Consider the following 26,706-nt stretch of genomic DNA (forward strand, 5'->3'; position numbering starts at 1 on the left):
AAACCTATTATTACTTGATTGCAAATAGCCATGGTTACCTTTTGCCAGATCTAATGATCTGATGGCTCCCTTGGTCAAGATAATAATTTGTAACAGGTATATTTACAATCTTCTTTCATCTGTGTATGACCTAGCAACATGATAGGACCCATCCAAAGTGTGCCTGTGTGAGCCTATGTGTTTAATTTTATTATAGATGCATATAGGTTAATGTTGCTAAAATAAATTATCATAGTTATTGATAGAATTTATTTAGGCCCATTTAGTTTTTGGGCCTATTCAATTAATAACAGTTGTTCTTATTAAGGTTAAATTCCTCTCTTTTGGGCCTTGTGTGAGAGTTGGGAGCCATAGAAGTGGGTACGACATACTGAACCCAGCACCCCCTCACACAAACCACCCCAATTGTGAAGGCCCATTTGCCTGATTTGAATGACTGTACTAGGTTAATTAAACTAGTTTAACCTAATAAAATTGATTAGCAACATAATTAATTTCATTTATTTTGAAATTAATTTAAGAAAAATATAGTTTAAGGAATTTTATATTCTAAGCTAAACTATATGTATTTTCTTGTATTTAATTAAATATAGAATTATAACCATCTAGATTCTTTCTGGAACTTAATTTAAATTTTTCATTAAATATTCCTATTTAAGTTGATATTTAGTTATCTTCAACTAACCAACTTAAATCTGAATATCTTTTGAATTCAAAATTTCAAAATTAAGTTGAGGAATTTTAGGCATTGGTTATTAAGATTCTTTAGATATTTTTTAAGTTAATATCTTTTCGAATATTAACTTAAAATGGAATTTTTTCAAATTAAGTGGTTACAACTTAATTTTTGATATTTAATTAAATTTAAATTTAAAAAATATTTAAGTTCTAGATTTTTTCTAATACAACTTAAATTAGATATTTTTTCAAATTTTGTGGAAAAGATACTTAGTCAAATAAGATATTTTCTAGATAGTTATTTCTAGACTACTTATTATTTCTAATATTAAATAGGAAAATATTATAAATTGTGAAATTAATTATTTAATTAATTTTGGTACAATTTATTTTAAGTATATTTTTCCTAGTATTAAACTAGAGATTAATAATTAAGCCTTCTCTAAACTTAATTATTTATTTCTTGAATTTAATACATTTAATTAATTTGAAAATTAAATATCTAAGTTGATTTTTATCATCATACTTAAATATTTCTTTTTCATGACATTTAATTAAATAGAAAATTATTTTTAGTTGAAATTTATTTTTTTCAACTAAATTTAAATAATTTTCAAAATATTTTTTTTATTTTATTAATCAAATTTCGAAATTGCATTTCTTAAATGCTGGAATTTCGAATTTTATTTAAAAAATAGATTAAGTTGTAAATTAATTATTTTAATTAATTCTTGGATCAACTTAAATCAATGATTTTTTCATTTATTGATTAATTTAAAATAAATTGAATTAAATTATATTATTAGAAATTGAATTAATTAGTCAAAGAAAAATCTAGATAGATGATATTTTTGCTTGAAGTATTTTTCTAGTGTATTTAATTAAATAGAAAATTAATATTTAAGTTGATTTTCATCATCATACTTAAATATTTGAAATTTTTCTTATATATTTAATTAAATAGGAAAATTATATTTTTTGTTGTAAATTAATTTTATTAATTAATTTTGGGCCAACATTAAATTAGAATAATTTTTCCAGGATTTATTTTTTATTTTAATATGCATTTTTCGAAAATTGTATTCTTAAATACTTTAATTTTTTGAAATGCAATATATATTTATAGAAAATTAAATTTGAGTTGTAAATTAATTTAAATTAATTTTGTAACAACTTAAATTGAATATTTTTCTAAATATTTATTGGAAATTATTACTAAGATGGAAATAATTCATATTATTTTCATATCCATCTAAGTAAAATTTATAAATATTAAATTAAAATTTATATTTAGAATTTTTCATTCTAAATTGGAAATTTTAAATAAATATATATTTAAAATAAATAGATTAAATAAAGAGAATCAAAGAAAATACAACTCACTTTAAATAATGAGCTTGATTATTATTAAGATATTCGATCTCCATTGTTGGTCTTACAAAAGTTAAATGTTTTCAATATAACCTCGAGACGCTAGACTTCATCCCCCTATGGATGGTTATTCGTTGAACGCATTTAACACCGTAAGATTTCATTTGATAAGTGTTTTGTAAGTTTTCGTCTCTATTAGACTCTCCCCTACGGTGACTACTTAGAGATAAACTTATGAAACATGAAACAATGGTGGAAGCTCATAAAATGAGAATAACCTTGACTCTCGCCTACCGGAACAACGTTGGATTCTTATTTTGATCGAATAAAAGGTTGCTAGAATGGTTTCTATTTTAGAAGAGCCGACAACTCTATTCAATAAATGATGCTTTGACTCTCGCCTACCGGACACCGTATCGCTTGTTGAAAACCTTGGAAATTATTTAGGATTGTATGTTTTAGTATTTTCACTAGTCATTCCTACTTGCTATATGCTTATAATTTCTGAATTGTGTATGAATTTATATTGAACCATGTTATTTTCTGTTATTAAGTTGTAGTTTAATTTCGAATCTTCATTGTTGGTCTAACTTGGCTTGTTTATCTAATGAGATAAATCCCTAGTGGATTTTCACCATTAGACATACATAATAGTGTTAGATTTCGAAAGATAAATATTGTACATGCGACATCTAGCTGTTCATCAATTGATGACACCTTAGACTAGTATTTTTACGATATGAAACAAGAAGATTATATAAATAAGATTACTTTGACTTTCGCTAATCGAAGCATCGTTGGATTCTTATTTTAAACGAAATTATCCTAATTCCTCTTAGCTTATTCATTTCGAATTAGCTTTCAAAACATATCATTGGATGAATGGTCTATAAATCATTTCATGTCATTTTATATGACGCATATGATTATAATCCCGAAATTCTATTCCCAATTGATATAAATCCTCAATCTTAGAAATTTCCTACTTGTATGGGCAAATCTGACTTAGAGTTTGTATTAGTAGTGCCGGTCCAAGATAGAATTACTCATTATATTTGGTATAAATTTAAGTCTTTGACTTTAATTTTAGATTCCAAATAGAAATTTTCTTAAATTTCTAATTCCGTAATACAATACGGTTACACTTTCTCAAGTGTTTAATATCCATCTTTTATTAATGGATTAAAAACCGTATGGAATGTGAGTTAGGTATTCTCAGGACTGTGGATCCACTTGAAGTATTCTAAGAACTCTTTGATGTAACTAAACCTATGTCATCATAGACACTACCACATTTTCTTAATCTATGGCATTTGTATCTTGTTCATAGTGGATTTGACAAGATCAATCTCTGCAAAGAGTTAATATGCCTATATCCACTGAAAGTAGTTCATCTCATTCGCAGATGAATGTACATTCAGGGGTGGATATGAGTTTTTCGTTGTATTCTTAAAACGATAACTCTAGATTATACCTTATGCAAAGAAATTTGAAATGTTTGAAAAATTTCATTAATTTCTAGCAATGGTTAAACACCATTAAGGTAAGTGGTTAAAGATCTTGCGAACTGATAGGGGTGGAGAAATAGTTAGTAGATATGCAGTTCAAAGATCATTAAATTGATTTTTGAATTATATCCAAACTTACCTCCCCAGAAATTTCGAGTTGCATGTTGATGATTAGTTACTAGTCGTTGCCTAAATCCTTCTATGGTAATACAATTTCAGAATGATGTAATGGTTGTATACTTAATGTAAATCATTACTAGATTCATGGATGACCTAATCAAAATCTTAAGAAAAGCTAGAACTTGTTAACCATGGTTTCTTAGCTATTCTAAGTGATTAGGGGTGGACCATCCCATTGTCAATAGATAAGAAAGTGTTTGTTCAAACAAATACTACTTTTCTAAGAAAATGACTAAGTCTGAAAAACAAGTAGCAAATAAAGGAGATATTTAATTCTTGATTCCAAAAGTGTTCTATCATCTTATATGACATATGATGATCCCACTGCCTTTGTTGTCTTGTCACAACCAAAGAGGTTAATACCATTTAGTTTTCTTCGACATAATTCGCGGTACCTTGTCGTAGTGGGAGAGTTTCTAGGAACTCACCTTCTTATGACTTGGGAGACACTAGTGATTAAAATCCATTGTGAGTTTAAACAAGTAATGGATTGTCAAGATAAGAAACTAAGAAGAAAGCCTATAGAACTATGGTTTAATCCATTCACATGGAATAACCTAAAGTTTTCTATTACAAGGACATAAAAGGAAATTTTCGTTTATAAGTCTATTCAATGGACTTAACAAAACTTCCTGTTCCTAGTATTACAGGTTTGAGTTTATCTAAACCTATGGCTTGTGGTATACCTGGTAATTACTTACTCTAATGCAAGCAACTTACTTTAGTAAAATGCTGAAGCATTTTCTTTCTAATGGCAATCTATAGAAGCTTCACAACTTCTTAGGTATAGATTTTATTTATCTAAAGAAAAGTCTTAACTATTCCAGAAAAGATAAAGCCATGAAAGAATTTCTTATATCAACAGTGAGAGGTCTTAGATATGCTTTTGTATGCCTTAGACCAGACACCTGCTGTTGAGTGGGAGTAATGAGTAGGTATCGATTAATCCAGAGAAGAACATTGGAAGACAATCAAGTAAATCCTAAGATAAAGAAGAGGAACTATATGTTAGTCTATAAGGGTGTGTTTAAAACTCTTAGACTACACCATATCAGATTTCGAAATTTGCCTATGTGCTAGTAAATATTTCTGATAAGATGGTGATTACTCTGGGGGTGGAATAGTGATTTTGGAGAAGTGTAAAAACCTATCTGAAGTCTCTAGGTCTACCAGAGATAGACCGAATGTTAAAGTCAGCAGAAAGTTACTTATTCGATCTAAGGAAAGTTCTATACATCTTTGGCACCATTCCAAATTGCCTTAAACTACTAGTGTTAATTTCCTGATTAACCAAAAGTAGTTGCCAAAGGTATAGAATCCAGTATCCCAAGAGAGTAGACATATAGAGAGGAATTTCACATTATCAATGATTTTGTGATTAAAGGAATAGTAATAGTGGAGAAAAGGTAGTGGTTAATTCAACCTTTCAGATCCTATTACGAGGAGTTTACTACTACTACACTTGATTTGTATATCAAGGTGTTGAGATTATTTGAAACGCACTTTTTGTTTTATATTAGTGCAAGTGGGAGTTTGTTGGGTTTTATGCCCTAAATAAAACTCATTTTAATATAATCAGATTTACTTATTAATATAGATCAGAAATAACATTTAATGTTGCATGGTTCACATGATTTATTTCATGATTATATGTACATAATGTATAGATTCATCTGAAACCCTTTTCACATACTTGATCCTGTTTATTGTGCCGTCAACACATTGGAAAGTAAACATGACTATGTGAATAAAGTTTCCTAGATTTATCAGACACAGGGTTTTACTGATATGATAATCTACAACAAGAGTTTACTTGTATTTGGAGAAATACTATGTTCTTTCCAGAACATTGGTTAAAGTAAAGCTCAGGTTGGATGCATGGAGTATGCATCGGAAGGGACCGATATTGAACTTTGACTTAGATTTATTAAACTTACCGTAATATCTATTCAAGTCAATATCGCCTAGTTGATCCTAGATCAAATGATCTTAATCCTGATATGATTAGGCTCAATCTCGACAGGCTATTCGTGTTCTTTGATTTGTTAGTTAAGCCTACTTTTAGGTCAGGGTGATACGTACATTTTGGGAACACGGTAGTGCAATTGAGTGGGAGCGCTATCATAAACATGGAATCTATAGCTTCTATCTGGCGAATAGTAAGCAAAGGATGATCTCCTTCGAGCTTGACCAAACGAACATAAATGGTGGAGTACTCATTTCACATTAGCTGAAATATCATTTATACGGGGTCAAGTGTTTTAAGGAATAAATACATTGTAGGGTGTAACGGTAATTTAATCCCTTTACAGTGTAGATCATTCATATAGAGGATCATTGATCACATTAGGATTATAACAATGGATAACTAATGATGTGTCTATATGGTGGAACATATAGAGCATTCTATATACTGAGAGTGCAATTCTGAGTTCTATGCGTGGATTCAACGAAGAATTAATAAGTTAGTGAATTTTAGTGCTAAATTCTTGATCTACTTATTGGAAGCTCGGTTATATAGACCCATGGTCCCCCCACTAGTTGAGATAATATTTCTTGTAAGACTCTTATAATTGGTTTTGATTAATCAATTATAATTCTCAAATTAGACTATGTCTATTTGTGAAATTTTCACTAAGTAAGGGCGAAATTGTAAAGAAAGAGTTTATAGGGGCATATTTGTTAATTATGATACTTTGTATGGTTCAATTAATAAATATGATAAATGACAATATTATTTAATAATTATTTATAGTTATTAAATAGTTAGAATTGGCATTTAAATGGTTGAATTAGAAAATTGGCGTTTTTGAGAAAATCGGTATGCGTAAAAGATAAAACTGCAAAATTGCAAAAAGTAAGGCCCAAATCCACTTGTATAGGGCTGGCCACTTTTGTAGGAAATTTAAACTGATTTTTTCATTATTTTAATGCCAAATAATTCAAATCTAACCCTAGTAGGAATGCTATAAATAGATAGTGAAGGCTTCAGGAAAATTACACTTTTCTTCTGACACTTTCTGAATCAGAAAAAACTGAGCCTTCTCTCTCCCTATCTTTAGCTGACCACTCTCTCTCTTCTTCCTTAGAATTTCAAAATCCTTAGTGTATGAGTAGTGCCCACACACATCAAGTGATACCTCAATCATAGTGAGGAAGATCGTGAAGAAAGATCATCAGCAAAGGAGCCTCAGCATCAAAGATTCAGAGAAAGAGATCCAGGTTCAGATATTGATAATGCTCGCTACGTAAAGGAATCAAGGGCTAGATATCTGAACGGAAGGAGTCATTATATTCCGCTGCACCCAATGTAAGGTTTCTTAAACTTTATATGTGTTTATTTCATCGTTTTAGAAAGTTCATATTTAGGATGTTAATAAACATACTTGTGAGTAGATCTAAGATCCTGGTAAAATAATTTCCAACAATACCATCCAAAACATAAACAAATCGTTTTAAGTCCAAATTTCTTGCAAGCAAATCAATTACCATGGCTCTGGTGCCAGTTGTTGGAATTATTTTACCAGGATCTTAGATCTACTCACAAGTATGTTGATTTAACAACCTAAATATGAACTTCTAAAACGATGGAAAATTAAACACATAAAAGTAAGAGAAATCTTACATTGGGTGCAGCGGAATATATGTCTCCTCCCACTCAAATCTCTAACCCTTGATTCCTTTCTGTCGCGGAGTATAATCAAGATCTGAGCCCGAATGTCCTTCTTTGTTGTCTCTGAATTCTACACAGCCTTCCTCACTATGATTGAGGTATTACTTGATGTGTGTGGGCACTACTCTATCACTCATAGATTTCGAAACAGAGAAGGTAGAGAGAGAGGGTGGCGGCTTGGAGAGAGTTTTTGTGTGAGAAAATTCTGTCAAAGTGTTGTTCAAAAACTGAAGCCTTTACCTTCTATTTATAAAAGACCACCTAGGGCTATGGTTGAATTAATTGGCATTTAAAAATGAAAAATCAATGTGAAAAGGTAAGTAAGGTGGCCGACCTAGGCATTGTGGAAACAAAGCTTGCCACTTTTCCAACTTTCCTTTTCCTACATTGCTAGTTTCCTGTTTTGTCAAAAACTGTCAATTCCTTTGTTCAACCACATAAATGTCAAATCTAATTATTTAATAATTAAAATTAATTATTAAATAATATATTGTCATTTATTTATTAATAATAAAACTAATTAAAGTTTTCCAATTAATAAATATGCCCTTCAAATTCTCTATTTACTGTTTTACCCTTAATAAGTGATAAATTCTCAAATAGACACAATCTAACTTAAGAATTATAATTGATTAATTAAAATCAATTAAATGAGTCTTACAAGTAATATTGTCTCAACTAGTGGGGGGACCATGGGTCTATATATCTGAGCTTCCAATAAGCAGATCAAGAATTTACTACTTAAATTCACTGACTTATTAATTCTTCGTTGAATCCACGCATAGAACTTAGAATTGCACTCTCAGTATATAGAATGCTCTATATGTTCCACCATATAGACACATCATTAGTTATCCATTGTTATAATCCTAATGTGATCAATGATCCTCTATATGGATGATTTGCATTGTAAAGGGACTTAATTACCGTAACACCCTACAATGTATTTTATCCTTAAAACACTTAACCCTGTATAAATGATATTTCAGCTAAGTGAAATGAGTAGTCCACCATTTATCTCGTTTGGTTAAGCTCGAAGAAAATCATCCTTTGCTTACTATTCGCCAGATAGAAGCTATAGATTCCATATTTATGTTAGCGCTCCCACTCAATTGCACTACCGTGTTCCCAAAATGTATGTATCACCCTGACCCAAAAGTAGGCTTAACTAACAAATCAAAGAACACGAATAACACTCTTGAGATTGAGCCTAACCATATCAGGATTTAGATCATTTGATCTAGGATCAACTTAGTGATATTGAATTGAATAGATATTACGGTAAGTTTTATAAATCTATTTCAAAATTCAATATCGGTCCGTTCCAATGCATACTCCATGCATCCAACCTGAGCTTTACTTTAACCAATGTTCTGGAAAGAACATAGCATTTCTCCAAATGCAAGTAAACTCTGTTGTAGATTGTCATATCAGTAAAACCCAGTGTTCTGATAAATCTAGGAATCCTTTATTCACATAGTCATGTTTACTTTCCACTGTGTTGACAACACAATAAACATGATCAAGTATGTGAAAGGGGTTTGGATGAATTTATAAATCAAATAGACAAACAATTGATAAAGTGAACCAAAACATACACAAATGAATGAAAAATACTTCTGTTACTTTATTGATATTGAATAATCTGGATTACATTGCAATAGAGTTTTATTTAGGGCATAAAACCCAACAAGTTCTTCACCAGTATCGGTGTCGTGTCTGGAATGGAAAAGCCTCTGGTCCTACTTTTTGATAATAATGGAGCAATAGTCAATAGTAAGGAACCTCGAAGTCACAAGAGAAGCAAACACATAGAAAGGAAGTATCACATCATCAGAGAATATGTGGCAAGAGGGGATGTACTGGTTGAGAAAGTGGACACAGAAGACAACTTAGCTGATCCATTCACCAAAGTCTTGGCCGTAACTGCGTTTGAAAAGCACCGTCAGAATTTAGGATTAATTGATATGTACTGATTAGTTTTATATTAGTGCAAGTGGGAGTTTGTTGGGTTTTATGCCCTAAATAAAACTCCATTTCAATGTAATCCATTTTATTCAACATCAATAAAGAAACAGAAGTATTTTTCATTTCATTTGTGTATGTTTTGGTTCATCTTATCAATTGCTTGTCTATTTAATTTATAAATTCATCTGAAACCCTTTTCACATACTTGATCCTATTTATTGTGTTGTCAACACATTGGAAAGTAAACATGACTATGTGAATAAAGATTCCTAGATTTATCAGACACAGGGTTTTACTGATATGATAATCTACAACAGAGTTTACTTGCATTTGGTATAATGCTATGTTCTTTCCAGAGCATTTGCTAAAGTAAAGCTCAGGTTGGATGCATGGAGTATGCATCGGAAGGGACCGATATTGAACTTTGACATAGATTTATCAAACTTACCGTAATATCTATTCAAGTCAATATCGCCTAGTTGATCCTAGATCAAATGATCTTAATCCTGATATGATTAGGTTCAATCTCAAGAGTGTTATTCGTGTTCTTTGATTTGTTAGTTAAGCCTACTTTTGGGTCAGGGTGATACGTACATTTTGGGAACACGGTAGTGCAATTGAGTGGGAGCGCTAACATAAATATGGAATCTATAGCTTCTATCTGGCGAATAGTAAGTAAATGATGATTTCCTTCGAGCTTGACCAAACGAAAATAAATGGTGGAGTACTCATTTCACATAGCTGAAATATCATTTATACGGGGTTAAGTGTTTTAAGGATAAAATACATTGTAGGGTGTTACGGTAATCTAATCCCTTTACAGTGTAGATCATTCATATAGAGGATCATTGATCAAATTAGGATTATAACAATGGATAACTAATGACGTGTCTATATGGTGGAACATATAGAGCGCTCTATATACTAAGAGTGCAATTCTAAGTTCTATGCGTGGATTCAACGAAGAATTAATAAGTCAGTGAATTTAGGTTATAAATTCTTGATCTGCTTATTGGAAGCTCGGTTATATAGACCCATGGTCCCCCCACTAGTTGAGTTAATATTACTTGTAAGACTCATTTAATTGGTTTTGATTAATCAATTATAATTCTCAAATTAGACTATGTCTATTTGTGAATTTTTCACTAAGTAAGAGCGAAATTGTAAAGAAAGAGTTTTTAGGGCATATTTGTTAATTAAGATACTTTGTATAGTTCAATTAATAAATATGATAAATGACAATATTATTTAATAATTATTTATAGTTATTAAATAGTTAGAATTGGCATTTAAATGGTTGAATTTGAAAATTGGCGTTTTTGAGAAAATGAGATGCAGAAATGATAAAACTGCAAAATTGCAAAAAGTGAGGCCCAAATCCATATAGCCATGGTCGGCCACTTTTATAGGCATTATCATCTGATATTTTTATTATTTTAATGCCAAATAATTCAAACCTAACCCTATGTGGAATGCTATAAATAGATAGTGAAGGCTTCAGGAAATTAACACTTTCACATCTTGTTTCCTTCAGAGAAAAACCTGAGCCTTCTTTCTCTAACCTAGCCGCCACCTATACTCTTCTTCTTCCTTGAATAATTTCGAACCTCTTAGTGATAGAGTAGTGCCCACACACAGCAAGTGATACCTCAATCATAGTGAGGAAGATCGTGAAGAAAGACATTCAACAAGAAGGAGTTTCAGCACTAAAGAAAGGAGAGAAAGAGATTCAGGTTCAGATCTTGATAATACTCTGCGACAGAAAGGATACAAGGGTTAGAGATTTGAACGGAAGGAGACATTTTATTCCGCTGCACCCAATGTAAGGATTCTCATACTTTACATGTGTTTATTTTATAATCGTTTTAAAAGTTCATATTTAGGGTGTTAATCAACATACTTGTGAATAGATCTAAGATCCTGGTAAAATAATATCCAACAAAAATCTAATGCATTAAACTTCCTACAACTTTCTCATATATATTATTTAATTGGTTGCCGAAAACCTCGGTCAACAGGTACATGTCAAAGTTCGGGGGAAAAAAAATCTTAATTTGCCAATAAATTATTAAAACATGAAAAATTAAAATTATATATTAATTTATTTATAAGATGTGATGTAAAAATATAAAAATATTCAAATTGCTAATAATTTTTTGTATATAATTATATATAAAATATTGTTGAAAAGTTATATAAATATAATTAAAGCTATAAAATATACATGTACTTTGGTAATTATACAAAATATATATGAATAAGTAAAGCACAAATTTAAATTTGTATATGAAAATAGACTAGTCTGTTTAAAAAATATGAGCCGACACAAGCAAAACAATATACGAAATCGAGCATGACACGAAAATTCTGGGCCTACCCTTTAAAAATGTTGGTACAAAATAGCATGATCCATATTTTTTTATGACACGACACCTTTTTTTAAAATCACATATAAATATGGGTCAGACTAACACGACACACACAAACTTACAATACTAAATTTATCAAGGGTATTATTTTGAGATAATTACATAAAACACTAATTTTTATAAATTTTTTATATTTTTACGTTCAAAGTTTTTTTTTTTTTTTTTTTTTTTTTTACATTTTAACGGTATTCTATAAAAACAAACAAAAAAATTACATGAAAGTAACAAAAAAATAACATTAACACAACATAAAAAATAATGGGTGGTTCTACATTGCACCTCCTTAAAAGGGATGTACTGATGTACCCTCTACTTGTTTTGGCATTAAAAAAAAAATTTAGTCTAATTTTTTTTTTCATATTCATGTACATTATAGCTATTTAAGATATCTTACAAAGTTTTGAGAAATTCGGAATAATTTACAATATAGAAAATAATGTTCAAACAATCTTTTTTACACGCGTATAAAAAAAATAATCACACGTGCAACACACAGCTTGAACGCAATTTTCAGCATGCTAAACTTTTCCGAATTTCTTAAAATTTTGCAGGATGTCTTAAAGAACTATAATTTACATGACTATGAAAAAAAATTGACTAAAAAATTATTTCGGATACTAAAACAGATAGAGATGTATCGATGTATCTCTTCTAATGGGGTGCATTATAGAATTTCTCAAAAATAATATACAAATAAAATAACAAAAGTACAACATATAAATACATAAAAAAACCCTATTTTATGTAAATGAAAGTCCGTACAGGTAGATCATTACCGAAGGAGAAGATTATTGTATTGATCTTCTTGATTGATGCCAAAGTTTTTCTCATTCCCACATCAACGTCTTCTTCTATGAGGGGTTCAAGAGCAATCATTTGAGAGTGGTTCGGTTTGACTCAACGACGTCTTCCGTTTTAGATTTTTGTTTTCATTTATTAATTTATTTTAATTCCAATTAATGTTTTTATGTGGTTAGAATTATAAGGAGTTCATTCTTTAATTAATTTTAATGTTGCGATCGTATTTATGTGTTGAAACTAATTTAGTTTTTCCATTAGTCTTGTCTTTTAGCATGGTTGTTTAGTCTTGTTTTTTGACATGGTTTTTTAGTCTTTTCCTTTTAGTTTTTTCTGGTTCGAGTCTTGTCTTTTGGCATGTATTGTGTAGCTCATAATCATCATGGTGCTATGGTGGAAGCATTCAAGAAGGGGAAGATTGGATGTGTTCAACTCGAAATTGCTGAGATAATAGGCATTAAAGAAGCATTGAGTTGAATTGCAACTCATTGGGATAGAGTTATGTTGGAAATAGATAACTTGTGTGTGTCCAAGTGATTTAGATTGGTATTTTATGCTTTCATAATTTGTGTTTTGTAAAACGATCTCCAAATAAGTTGGCTCATTGCTTACCAAGAGACTCTTGTTTCTCTATAGAGCGTGTGCTTCAGTTGGAAGATTGTTCCTCTGAAGTGCGTTATATTATTTTGAACGAATTTATAAAAAAAAAAATCCATATATTTTTTTGTAATTTTTGTTCTAATATATCCCTAATATTTTTCCATTAGCTTCAGTTCAGTTAAGCTTCAGTTCTTCTTCTTCTTCGTCTCCCTTTTATTTTAGGTCCTTCTTCCCTTGTACTGGGACGGAGCTGCGATTCGGGGAGGAGGAAGACCGCTTGGCGATACAGCAAGGGGCGACGAGCGACGACGGTGGGCTAATTGACGGAGAAGGAATCTTCAAAGTAAAGAACGGCCTTTACGACTAAGGCAGCCTACTCTTCTAATTTTAAAGTAAAGACCCTTCGAATCTCTCTCTACTCGAAGTTTCTACAATGGCTGAATGCGAGAATGGCAATCTTCATGACATTTTGCGAGAGCTTCCTTCCCAAGCTGTAAAGGAGTTGTTGTCCATTGGGGTTTGTATCCTATTCTATACCTCTTTCGCTTTTCTTATTTTGTTTTAGTGTTCTGTTTATGGTTTCGCATGCGATTTTGAATGATTGAGTTATGCTTTTGAACAGTCATTATGCTTATTATTACTTCATCAATAGATTTGATGTATCAACAATTTGTTGCTCTCGAGATGAACATAACCGCATTTGGTCCATTGCTGTGTTATGATTTTGAAGTACCAGTAAATTAGGGTTTATTAGTTCTTATAAGGTTTTGTATAGTCATTATGCTTAGTAGTTTATTACCGAGTAGATTTGAAACACCAAGTTGTTGGTTGACTCGAGACGATCATAGCAGCATTTGGTCCATTGTTTAGGTTTTATTGACGACTTTAGGGTTTTATGGATTCCTACAAAGCTGCTTGTAACTGCTTATGTTTCCTCTGGGGTTCTGTACGAGAGGTATTCGTTTCTTCTTTTCTGTGATTGGTATGTTATCATTAGGCCTTTTAGGTCGACATGTTTTATCTTAATGGTCGGCTTGGTAGATTGGTACAAATTTTTTTGGTAGGTTCATATATTGCTGCTTATGTTTTTGCTGCTTTTTTACTAGTGGTATTTGTTTTCTCTCCAGTTCCTGTTAAATTAGGGTCATTTTTCTTATCTGTTTTTACTATAGCGGCCTTGGCTATCTACTGACATGTTTCTTTGTACCACAACAATACTCTTTGGTTTTATAGCTGATTCTTCTTGTTATTCATCTTTTCTGATGAAGGTATGCAGCCAATGCATTTTGAGGTTATTTGGAATTAGAGAGGATCTGTATGACTGTAATTCGTTGTCATCTTCGGTTTTCAGTTCAGTTTTTGGAAATCTATCAGGTTCTGAGGAACATGTTCAATCTGGTGTTGAAGAAAATGAAAACTCCAACAGTTCTCTTATATCCAAGGGACCTAAAATCAATCAGTTGCTTTGTAGTCTTTGTTTGGGCATCTTGCAGTTCACTTACCGCGATGGCAATGAGTTTGTAGTGAGAAAGGACAGTGCTTATGAATTTGTTGGCTCAATTGCAGAATTGGTAAAGCAAGATTATCGTCAAACTGATGGTTTTTCTCTTGAAGTGTCTGTTCCACCAGTTATCCAAGAAAATGATCGTTGTATATGGTAATACTTGTTTTGTGTTGCATTCTACTTGCTCTTTTATTGCAAGGCACATGACCATGTTTTTAAATATCCATTGAAAGTGTTTTTCGAACATGATTTTTTCTTTGTTTTTTTACTCTTTATTTTTTAAATTATGTTATTTAGCTCTTAATTCTGTTTATAAAGCTATCTGTCATTCTTTTTTCTCTGTCTAATTATTATCAGGTTATATATTAAAGAAAAATATGGATCTGAGTCATGGTTTCAAAGGAAATCACTTTCTGATTGCATTTCTGTGAAGGATGCTTTGAAGGCTTCCATAATGAAACCACTTGAAAAACTGCTTGTAAGTTACTGTGTTAGTAGCTATATGGTGTGGGGGTGTAACTTCCAAGCAAGGTTACAGCAATTATTATATTATTAACGTCCAATGAATTTCCTAAAGTTTCAACTCAAACGTATTGTAAATTTGAAGTTTTTCAGGATTGCAAATCCAATATGAGCACTCTCCGTATTCGTATGACATACACCCAACTTAAAGCATCAACAGCGATTTTGGATTTTGTTGAGAAAAGCCAGGTTGACTGCAAAAGAAGAAAGACAGGTATGACAATGATTATTAAACATTTTTTTAAAACTTTTTTCAATAATATGCTGAAGCATGACTATATCAATTATTTATATGAAGTAAAATATTTTATGTACACATGTTGTACAAATATGTACTGTATATGACTACAAATTTGCATTAAGAGACTGAATCATTAAGTTGGAGAATATTTTGTAATGACTTTAATTTGAAAAAAATTATCTGCAAACCATAAGAGTTTAATTTTTTTTTTTTTTTACACCAAGTGACCTTATCGTCTCTCTTTGTAAAAAATAATAATGTTATTTTGCCAATTTCAATTATTCATGTTTTCTTGTCAACTTCCTTCATTAGAGAAGGAAAGAGACTTCTGCTACTGCCCACATTTGCATTTTCCGAAATCTGGTAATGATTATTATCAGTGCATGTGTTATTGAATGTAACAGGTTCGTACTGCCACTACATCCTGATTATGTGCATAAAAATTTAGATAGGTCCAAGCTAAATTCAAGTGCTTTCCAAATGATTGACAGACTTTGAGTTTTCTAGTTAACTGTGTTTATGAGATGCTAGTTTGGTTGAAACTAATTTCTAGCGTATTCCCAAGATATTTATGTATAGAAATTTATGTTCAAATTCATTTGAATACCAACTTTGTGTTCAAGTGAATCTCCTTTTTTTATTTCATTTGATTTTGCAGTTGTAAGCACACATGATGGCTTGGAAACTGTTGATAATGGTGTTAAAGGTTCTGATTCTAGTAATGTTGCATCAGAAATAGCAATCCTGGAGACCTCTCAAGATAGTCGAATTTCTAAACACGTCAACATTTTTCTCGAAAAGGTTAACGGTTTTTGATTCTCTGAACACAATTTTAAATGAGTTCTTTTAATATAGACAACAATTTTTCAACCTTTTCTTAGCACTATTATCTATTTAATTCATTTATTTTTTGACTTGGTCCTTAGGCCTACAAATTAAATTATAGGAAGATAAGAAACTCTAGTATGTGTTTGAGTAGGGTAGGTCCCCATGAGAAATTGAGTTTTAAACTCTACTATTTTTATAATGTTTGAACATATTCCTCATGATTTATTGGTGTCCTTTTGTAATATTAGCTCCAATCAGCAACTTGCTTTTAGGATATGTTCATCAATATCTATGTGATTCATGCTTTTTAGGCTGTGTTTCTTATTTTCTTTACTGACTTTATACAGTGTGATGATACTAATTCTGCTTTAGTTTTCAAACCAGGTCAGTGAACCCTGCCAATTTGTGCTCCACTGCAACAGGATTCCTATATATGTTGGTGGAAGATACCTAAAGGTTTGATATATTTTTATCTTGGATGATATTTAGTGTTGCCTATAGAGGATTCAGTAATGTCATGAAACAAAGTCAATCAACTAATTATGTGCTTTGTTTTAATCTATTCACTTGCTGTGCAATTGAAACTTTTATGCATAATCTTTCCGTTCTATGTCTATATTATTAGTATTATTATCACTTTTACGTGGAAAACAAAATATCACAAAGAAATGGGGCAATGAAGGAAGGAGGGAAGTTAATGTGACTAATATTTTATATTATGTTTGCAGTACTCTAGAAATGTTAGTCAAACACGTTGGATCATTGATGATGAAAGAATGGGGGATGCTTCTGTTGAGGTGATATCTTCTTCGAAATGCCATGATGTTTCAATGTTCTTTGTTTTTTTTGTTTTTTTGTTTTCTCTGTTATATTGCTGAACAGAGTTAAACTTGATGGTCTATGCTTCTCTGCAGGAATTAATTGGTAGCAAGATTCTTCCTGTGTGCCGAGGCGATAACTACAAGTTTCATGCTGCTGGCAGAGAGGATATTGATGTATGTCTACTTCTTTTTTTAATGGAATTTCTGAAGTAAAAAGAGTTCTGATGTTTGAAAGTGCTTTTCAGGTTAGGATGCTTGGTTCAGGTCGGCCTTTCCTGATTGAGATTCAAAATGCACGCCATGTACCATCTGTAGAGGATGTAAAATCCATAGAAAAACTTATTAATCATTCTGATAGTAAATTGGTAAGTTCACTTTATAGCTGTTCTTCATTTTTCTATACTTGATTCATTGTTGATCAGAGTATTGTTAATGTAGGTTGGGGTGAAAAATCTCAAAACAGTAGATAGTCAAGTTTGGACTCTGATGCGTGAGGGAGAGTCAGAGAAGCAGGTTCTCAAAACTTCACCTTATGGTGCTTTTATTTATTTATTTATTATCATTACCTATATTTTTATTATTTTTCGCCTGGATACCTCATACTTATCATCAATATTTTTATTGTTAATACAGAAGCAATATGTTGCATTAGTGTGGATTTCTCGACCACTCAAGGATGAAGACTTTGAGTCTGTATGTTCATTTAAGGAGTTGGTAAGTTATTTAGCTTCATCTGGTTTGGCTCTCATCTAGCTTGGTTCTTCCATTTTTGCACATTGCATTATATTGTAAATTAATGAAACTAGTACACTTTCTCCTTTTTTTCTAAAGAATTTTTTGATATTGATGATTGACTGATAAAACCTTGATATTTCAAATTCATATTGCTGCCTAGTTAAGACTTCTCTTGAATGAAGGTATATTTTTATTAAGTTTCATGTGTTATTTTGTTGAATGTACCTAGTCTTTTGTAAATCATTTTCCTCCCAAGATCCAAACAGAGTTAGTATTCACGCGTATTCTTTCATTTTTCTTCTGCTCCACACAGAAGGTTATGCAAAAGACCCCAATCAGGGTACTTCATCGCCGAAGTCCACTGGAACGTGAAAAGATAATACATTGGTTAGTTCCTTTTCAATTATTTAGTGGAACTTCATTTTATTATCCATCTCTTCTTGTAATATATTATGAGATTTTGCTTCTATTTATATGTTGTTATAGGATGAAAATGGAGAAGGTTGTTGGGAGTTCTCAATATTTTCTTTTGCATCTATGCACCCAGGTATTTTTTATTCTTGTTTTACAGCTGAGTGCAATAATAAGAATAAGATGGAAGCGAGGAGAGAATTTCAATTTACCATATATTACTATACACAACTTTTAGTGTAGTCCCCCTTTCTTGTATTTTCCCTCTCTGTTTCTTCACATGTTAAATTCTATAGGTGCCACTTTGCCTTTGCTTACGTGAAGAAAATATTACCCGAAAATTAGTGATTACAATGTTTAAAATTTGAAATCTAATTTATCACTTGCCATAAACAAAGACGCAGGCAAAAGTTTAAGTCCTATGGAATTCTTCTTAAAAATGTATAGCCTAAACTATGTTTATAATATCTTTGAGTGACAGGCTGGCACATATATTAAGGAATTTGTACACGGGGATCTTGGGCGTACCCATCCCAGGTACCAGAATTTATTTTATCACCTTAAACTAGAGACGTGATTTGTATTTTTTGTTTCAGCAATTAAAATTGAAATCTTTAAACTGATTGTTTGTGAGAATATTTTATGTAAAGGGTAAAACTGTCTGCCTTTTCGTTTTGTGTTTCAGCATTGGATCAATTCTTGGTTGTCGGGCAGAGATATTACAACTTGATGTTACAGATGTGAAAATGGATTGCTTTCTTGATGAACAATGTTAACTCTGTTGTCAAAACAAAAGAAGTTTTAGACTCCTTTCTAATGAGTTTTTATCCTATAGGAAGGAGTGAATTCTAAATTATCATCATTATGATGATTGGTTCCTTTAGTTCTTTGATTACTTTCCTCAATTTTGATCAATTTAACTGTGTAGATTGGCAGATTCTTTTTTTGTCAGCCATGGAAATTAGTGATTTTATTTAATTTATTTATTTTTACTTGGACAAACGGAGCTCATAAATATTTTAATAATAATAACAATAATAATTTATTTTTCGAAAAAAGATAATTTTAACACAATTAATCTATTTTCTGATATGTGCACCATGAATAGTCATCTGAAAGAGTCATTGTTGTCTTTGATTGTAATTTGGTTTGTAGTCAGTGATATTGGGAATTGTGATCTACAATTCTCTTTCCTGGTCTTACTAGGGCTGAACATCGGGCGGGTTTTGAGTTGGCGGGTTTCGGGTTCACGGGTTTCGGGTTCAAAATATTGAAACCGAACCCGGACCCGAATAGGGCACGGGTTGGTGGGTTGGCAGGTTGGCGGGTCACGGGTTGGCGGGTTTTGGTTGGTCGGGTTTAGCGGGTTGGCGGGTTGACCCGGTCAACTCAGTCAACTCGGTCAACTCTTTAAAAAAATTAATTTTTTATTCAAATAATTATTTTTTTTATTTATTAAATTAAGCATATATAATATAACAATTTGTTCATAGTATCTACTATTGAAGAAAAAATGCATTAATCAATCCAACCAACAAACAAACAACCTATTTATCAAAGATTCAAATCAAACTTCATATTCATGTTCATGAATCATGACAAAAGTGAAAACTAAAATATTTCAAAATACATCCATATTCAATATTCATAGTCCATAAAAATCTAAAGTCCATATTATATATATAAAAACAGTAAAAAAAAATATATATATATATATAAAATATATTTATAAATCGGGTTGGCGGGCGGGTTCGCGGGTTCAACCCGAAACCCGGTACCCCTAAAATCTCAACCCGCCAACCCACCCGAACGGTATCGGGTTGAACCCAACCCGCCCGAAACTTTTTAATTTTTTTTTTTGCGGGTTCACCAGTTCGGGTTCGGGCGGGTTGCTCGGGTTCGGGTCAAACCCGCTCAAAATGTTCAGCCCTAGGTCTTACCCCAACAAAGTATCTTCTCTCTTGTATTTGTATTCTTTCTCCAGATGAAGCCCAAAATCCTTGAAATATATTGCTCTGAGTACATTATTAAGTGAAATAATTGATAATTGAAATGACATCTCAGCCGTATTTGATGGCAGGTTTCACCTCTTGTTTAGGCCATTGGCAGTGAACGCAGTAGGATAGTTGATATGCATGCTTAGATAGATGTTTCTTACTTACTTTTATAGGCGAACGATTTTGTGCCCAGAAATGTGAATCACGGATTGGAATCCGTTGTACGGCAGGTAGGTCTCACGTTAGAATAGTTTATTTTTTTTAATTATTTAATTTAGTTGGCAACTGGTTATTTTAGGTTTGTTAACTGGTTGTACAGTTGTTTTTTTAATTAAAAAATAAAAAAGTACAATTAATTACTGTTTACGTTAGTTAATGTAGGAAAAAGTATAACAGTTTTACTGTTCGTGGCAGTTAATTGTACAAATATACTTTAGGCAGTGGGTTCATGTTGTCGGAGTGGGGTTATTTTGGTATTTTACATCATGTATGTAATTTTGGAATTGTAGTTGAGTACAAAATATCACGTACCGAGTACATTAATTGTTTATGCATGCTATTTAGTAAAATTAGTGTACAAAATATCACGTACCGAGTACAAAATATCACGTACAGAGTACATTCATTTTTGTTTCGTAGTACATTGTTAAGAATAATTTGTTTTAAATTATGAAATTATGTGTTGGTGTATTATTTTTATTTTTATTATTGTGTCTTAAAAAAAATTAATTACTATGGAAATTTTGACCTTATAAGATTGAATTTTTTTGAGTAAAATAATTTATTTGTTCATTAATTATAATTTTGAGATTTGTTGAGATAATTACCTTAAACACGACAAACATAACATAAGTACATAAATCTAGAGTTTTTGAAGCAATAATTAGAGTCATAAACCTTAAAACATCAATGGTTAAAAATAGCTAGTTATATATATGAATGACCATAGTATGATTCTTGTGTGGAGGAAGGCGGTTCCGAGAGATACGCGTTGGAGTGTTCATTGAATGAGTCAGTTGTTGGTTGATTGTGTGCAGACTGTTGCCCCTGAGATCCAGTATTCTGTTGACGGTTTGTGCACCGTCGATAATCATGGCCTGATGAGCGACAAATGCGACAATGTCTTGAGTTTCTTGGGATCTGCTCCCCGTTCGGTCCTTCCCTTGGATTTCCCGTACCCTTTGTTCTCACAACTTCGGGGTCTTTAATAATGTTGGGGTTGTTACGATATCTTCCAAGTTGTGGCGTCTCTCCTTCTGGATTGGAACTCATCTCAAATTCTTCCTTAAACATTAGAGTTAGCCGTTCAATCTCTTCCTTTGCACGCGTGTACGAATCCTCTGTTTTTGCTGCATAGAAAGTGAAGTTATAAGTTAGTGAACTGAGAGATCCAAACCTAGCCATCTCATAAATGTGCTGTTGTTCTTGTGCCGGGGGGTTGAAATTTAGGTGGAGATTTGTCTTCGCGGATTTGCTCCATCGCTTCATGAGAAGAGTATTAGGTATTCTTCTCATGTTTAATCTTTTCATTGTAGCCCATAAATGTCTACAAGGGTACCCCTGACCTTCATATAACATGCAGCTACAGTGTAGTGCTTGTTGGCCTTCACAGTAATGAACTCGGTATTGGACTTCCGGATGCTGAAACTTTCCAATGGTGTATATCTGCCACTCTCCTTCTTGCTCCTGACTTATGACAAAATAATTATTCTCTAAATCAAGCTGCTGAGCAACCTTGTGGTACATAGTTTTTGTGTAGAATTCAACACATTGGTTGTAGTACGTGGCCAAGCATGTAGGATTAGGTGGGTGAGGTCGAGTGCATCTGCTTTTGAAGTCATTTGCAGTCTCGTTGTGTCTGAGCTTTGAGACTGTCATATCTATGGTTGTTACAAATTCACGCAAGCAATAATTCTTTTCTAATTTTTTTTTAGGGCGGAGTTGATCGATTCGCAACGTTGTGTGGTTCTTATTCCTGCAACGAATGAACCCCTTAAATAAGTTTCTGCCCATTGTTTTCTTGTGTCAAATGTTGTTTGGCACCATTCATTATCTGTTAGTTGTTGGGTTTCGACGACGTCTAACCATCTTGCTTCAAAATCCTCCTCCTCGTAGTAGTTGTACATTAGATCTTTAAATCTTTTCAAGAAGATCGGATCTTTAACCTTTTTGGAAGCATTTGTATTGAGATGCCAAGCACATAGACGGTGTGTAACATCAGGCATGTGTTCCATCATGGCCACATCTTGGTCAGTAACTACAACATTTGGCTTCTTATCTCCATGGCATTTGAGAAATTTTTGAAGTAGCCAACAATAGGATGGAAGCTTCTCGTGGAGGAGGAGAGCGAACCCGAAGATGCATGTGTTGAAATGGTGGTTTACGCCAATGAGAAACAGTGAGAGGCTTATTGTACTCATTTGTCATGTAGGTGGTATCAAACCCTAGTACATCCCCAAAAGCCACATAGTCGACACGTGAGTTTCCATCTGCCCAAAATAAGTTAGCCAATCGATTCTCCTTGTCCACCTGATATACAACGAAGAAATTTGGATCCCTCTCTACGAGACAATCAAGAAATCCCAACGCTCCTTCCGAGTCCGTCTCTATCTTTTCTTCTCGCTTGGCACCAGCAACCCTGTTGTAGACATCTCGAAGTTGACATGACATTCTCTCGTAACCTCCACTTTGCAAAGCAACATGAGACATTATGTTGGCAGTTTTAATTCCAACGGAGTTCATCGACCTAACTTGGGCAAGCAATCCATCGGACACTACTCGGTATGATCTCAAAAATTGTACCTCACTTGATGAAGTGAGGTCGTGATTGTGTATTGTGCTGAACTCTTTGCATTTCCAAGTGTTAGACGGTTGTGTGAGTAAAATACGTAATGCTGCCTGACATCCGGTTCTAGTGACATCATGAGGTCTCTTTTTTCTTTGTCTTTCCGTTATTGTGATTCTTTTGTAACCCTCGGAACAACAAACCCACCTGCGCATTACAATGACTCCTTAAGAACGTCGTACATCATCTTTTCTTGTGCCGAAACCCATCCGGTTCGCGTACATTTCGTAGAATGCTTCCCATTTTCCCAGTTTGTCGAGACTCTTGCCTAGGTCGTCACATATTTGAATCTCATTCACTGGTTTTGTGATGTTTAGCTCTGCTGTTATGCTTTCCCATTCGTAGGTTTGTTCCTCATTCATGTTCTCTGCTTGAGACTCGGCCTCCATATTGTATCTCTTTGAATTAACAATTTAAATAATAAAGTTAATAGGTAAGGAATGGTTGTCGAGAAAGATATAAAAAAAAGGACTTACTGATAAGTAACCAATTGTTCGTTCGACGTTAATGTACTGGAGTAGAGTTATAGTGTTCGATTGTTATTGATATCTGAGAATTTGAGATGAAGAGTAAGGGAAAGATAGTGGTGAGTCGAGTGAAATTAGATTTTATGAGATTGAATGCCTCAGATTGTAGAGTAATATGGGTTGGTGATCACATTTAAGTCTGTTGGGCTGATATTAATGGGCCTTTGCAAAATTGGAAACTCTATTCCACTGTCTTCGTACTTTAGAACAGTGAAATAGTACAATTACATTTACTTTTGAATAAATTAATTGGAAAATAAGATTATTGTATGAGCTTAGGGTTTAGAAATTTTGTTGAGTTGTATGGGTTGGTGGTAACATTTAAAATTGTTGGGCTTATATGAATGGGCCTTTACCAACCTTGTTTAATGAATTAAACCATTTCGTACGTCAGGAAAAAAGTAATAGTACATTTTTTTATTTGTGGAAAATAAAGATTGAAAAGTAAGGATTTTTTTTTTGGTTAAAGTGATGACATTTTTTAGTAGAATGGGTAGTTTCTCCCATTTATATATGTTGGACATTTATATATGTTGGGCTAATATTAATGGGCCCTTCACCTACATCTTCTTATGAATTAAACCATCGTCGTATGTTAGAACAGTACCGTAGTACATTAGGTTTTTGAGAAAAACGGGATTGATGAATAATGTTGACATTTGACCATACTCCGTACGCCCACACGTGTATTTAATTGTGTAATTCAGAGATTTAACCACCCCTCTTTTGACACATCAGATGTGCCCAATGGAGTACAACTAACTAAAAAACGTACTATAACTTATCCTCCACGACTTATATAACACACTTGAGACGTTTTCCAATCCAGTATCAAGTTTATAGAGAAATTAACTTGTAATTTAGTTATTAACATTACAATATATCAGGTATGAGTTCAGGTCCACACTGGATTATTTTCAATGGACCAAATGAAGGTATCTATAGTATGTACGAAGATGCTGTAAGCAAAAACACTACTTCTGATGCGTCCATAAAAATAATTCGTTATGAATCTTTCATAGAAGCTTTTTCTGCTTTATGTCTACATGGAGAGACGGGACAATGCTTCATTGGGCAGCAAGTTAGAGAACTTTGCTGTGTTAATGAGTTTCCCTGCATGTGGGATTCTGATGATGATAATGATGAAGAGGCTATCCTTAATTCCGTTTGCTCATTGTTTGATGAGGGTGAATGCTCTGGTGCAAATAAATCACCCGATCAGGACAATGTGAATGATTCGACTGACAAAGGTCAGGACCGAAATGGAGATGATATAGAAGTTGGGGACAAAGGAGGAGTGGATACTTCTCCCAAAAACAGTAAATGATGCACTGTGTTAGTGTCCAAGTTATGTTATTTTATATTTTCAAGTTATAATGTATTATGAGTATTTGTTATGAAATCTGTACTTTGGTTTATATTTGAGTATTAATGTTACTTTCCTCATTAATTAATTGTGGAATTAAAAGTGAAGTGAATAATTGTGAAATCACAACTGCAAACAAAAAGAAAATATACTTCAAATAATATAGTAGAGTTACATACAACTATATATATAATGGAGGTAAGTGCTTCAATCTCATTAAATAGCCTAACAAAAAGTTGATTCAACGACCATATGAGATGAGTTGTAAAATAAGTACACTATATATATATATAAAATACCACGATTGAAACTGAACGGATGTTCAATCAAGTTCTATAACTTGAGGGAACTTCCGTTGAGACGAAGGGCTATTGTCTCTGAACAGGGACTTTGGTCGTGAAGGACTTTCTCTTGGAGTAGTGTTTGGTGATTCTTGTTTTGGATGAAGTGGGTAGTGGGGTATGGAGACCTCGGTGTAGTCGAGAATGTCATCCATGATACCCTCTAATTTTTCTCTTGAAGTGTTGGCTTCTTGCATGGCATGGGCTGAATGGTAGAGGTGTTCCGCCAGTTTGTATGACTCCTGCTTGGCCTCCGTGACTCTTAAATGTGCCTTCCTTATAAGTTTTTCGTATTCGTGGAGAACAGTCTCGAGCCTTGCACAGTTAGGACATCCTGAAATGGAGGTTGAACGGAGTCTTGGACTCCGTGACGGTGTACCTACGGGTCTTGTGGAAGAAAAAGAATGCGGTGGGGATTTTTGAGGACTTGTTTCAAAAGGGTTGAAGTTTTGGTAAGGGTCCATTTGATTTAGGTAATAGTAAAACGGGGTTTGAAAAAAAATGCTTTGTTTGGATAACCTAACCTTTACTTATATAGTGGTTTGGTGGGTTGATGTACACGTGATTGGGTTCATGTAACAATAATGGATTTTTTTTCCCAATTTAACCATTTAATAGTTAATAAATTTTCACAATGGTAATATCCACTTACGACAATCTGAAAAATCCCAATTTACCCATTTATTAGTTAACCAATTTTAATAAAGGAGAAGGTCAATCAAATCCCACAAACAAAATCTAAACAATATCAGGAAAGTACTATGTGATGTGACATTTTTATATTAAAAACAAATATACCTACGGTTTTATGATTTAAATAATAATTTTTAGATTTAAAGTAAAAATAAAATGCTTTAAAGTATTAGTACACATGGAAGACATAATGAATGAAGTCAATTGATTTATTACGGGCATATAAAAATGTCACATCACCATCTTCAAATAATAAGTACATGGTTGAAATGGTGACATTAAAAATGTGATATGACATCCACTCATTTCAATAGTGAATAATTTAATAAAATTTGACATAATAATCGTTGTTGGTACTACTATCATAGTTAATTAACTTAGTTTTATTAATTTTGTTGGGTAATACTATCATAGGGACTACTATCGTATTAATTCTTACCTAATTAATTTTTCCAATTTTTAATAAGAAAAAGGTCATATTAGTATATTAGAACCCAAAAAATATTAAATCTCCTTAAGTAATATAGGTAGGTTTCGTGTTTTGATATATTATCTTAATTAACTCAAATCAGGGAATCCCATGAGATCTGCATGTCATAATGTACACAGAAAATTAAATAGTGATAAGACATCCTCTGGTTTTTTTAGTGAGTATCTACAATTTAAAATT

General features: G+C 32.5%; 2 protein-coding genes across 5 annotated transcripts; one reads left to right on the forward strand and one right to left on the reverse strand.

Moving 5' to 3' along the window:
• Window positions 1–13,355: 13,355 nt before the first annotated feature.
• Window positions 13,356–19,269, forward strand: LOC115704040 (uncharacterized). 4 transcript variants are annotated; one of them, XM_061108701.1, is made up of 15 exons: window positions 13,358–13,722; window positions 14,474–14,862; window positions 15,067–15,187; window positions 15,325–15,445; window positions 16,131–16,273; window positions 16,673–16,756; window positions 17,029–17,097; window positions 17,215–17,295; window positions 17,367–17,486; window positions 17,560–17,634; window positions 17,755–17,835; window positions 18,170–18,243; window positions 18,343–18,403; window positions 18,749–18,804; window positions 18,953–19,269. In XM_061108701.1, the coding sequence occupies exons 1-15, from the start codon at window positions 13,639–13,641 to the stop codon at window positions 19,041–19,043; spliced, it is 1,650 nt and encodes a 549-aa protein (XP_060964684.1). In that variant the 5' UTR covers window positions 13,358–13,638; the 3' UTR covers window positions 19,044–19,269. The 4 variants fall into 4 exon arrangements, 2 of the variants coding, with proteins under 2 accessions (XP_060964684.1, XP_060964685.1); XM_061108702.1 differs by having other exon boundaries at window positions 13,359–13,722; window positions 16,685–16,756; XR_009685796.1 differs by lacking the exon at window positions 18,953–19,269 and having other exon boundaries at window positions 13,356–13,722; window positions 18,022–18,243; window positions 18,749–18,763.
• Window positions 19,270–21,191: 1,922 nt separating this feature from the next.
• LOC115704162 (protein FAR-RED IMPAIRED RESPONSE 1-like) lies at window positions 21,192–22,973 on the reverse strand. The gene is made up of 3 exons (XM_061111638.1): window positions 22,649–22,973; window positions 22,350–22,542; window positions 21,192–22,239 (listed from the first exon to the last, which is right to left on the reverse strand). Exons 1-3 carry the CDS (start codon window positions 22,971–22,973, stop codon window positions 21,192–21,194), a joined length of 1,566 nt encoding a protein of 521 aa, XP_060967621.1.
• Window positions 22,974–26,706: the final 3,733 nt, after the last annotated feature.

Source organism: Cannabis sativa, chromosome 1 (genome assembly GCF_029168945.1).
Source record: "Cannabis sativa cultivar Pink pepper isolate KNU-18-1 chromosome 1, ASM2916894v1, whole genome shotgun sequence".
NCBI lineage: Eukaryota > Viridiplantae > Streptophyta > Magnoliopsida > Rosales > Cannabaceae > Cannabis > Cannabis sativa.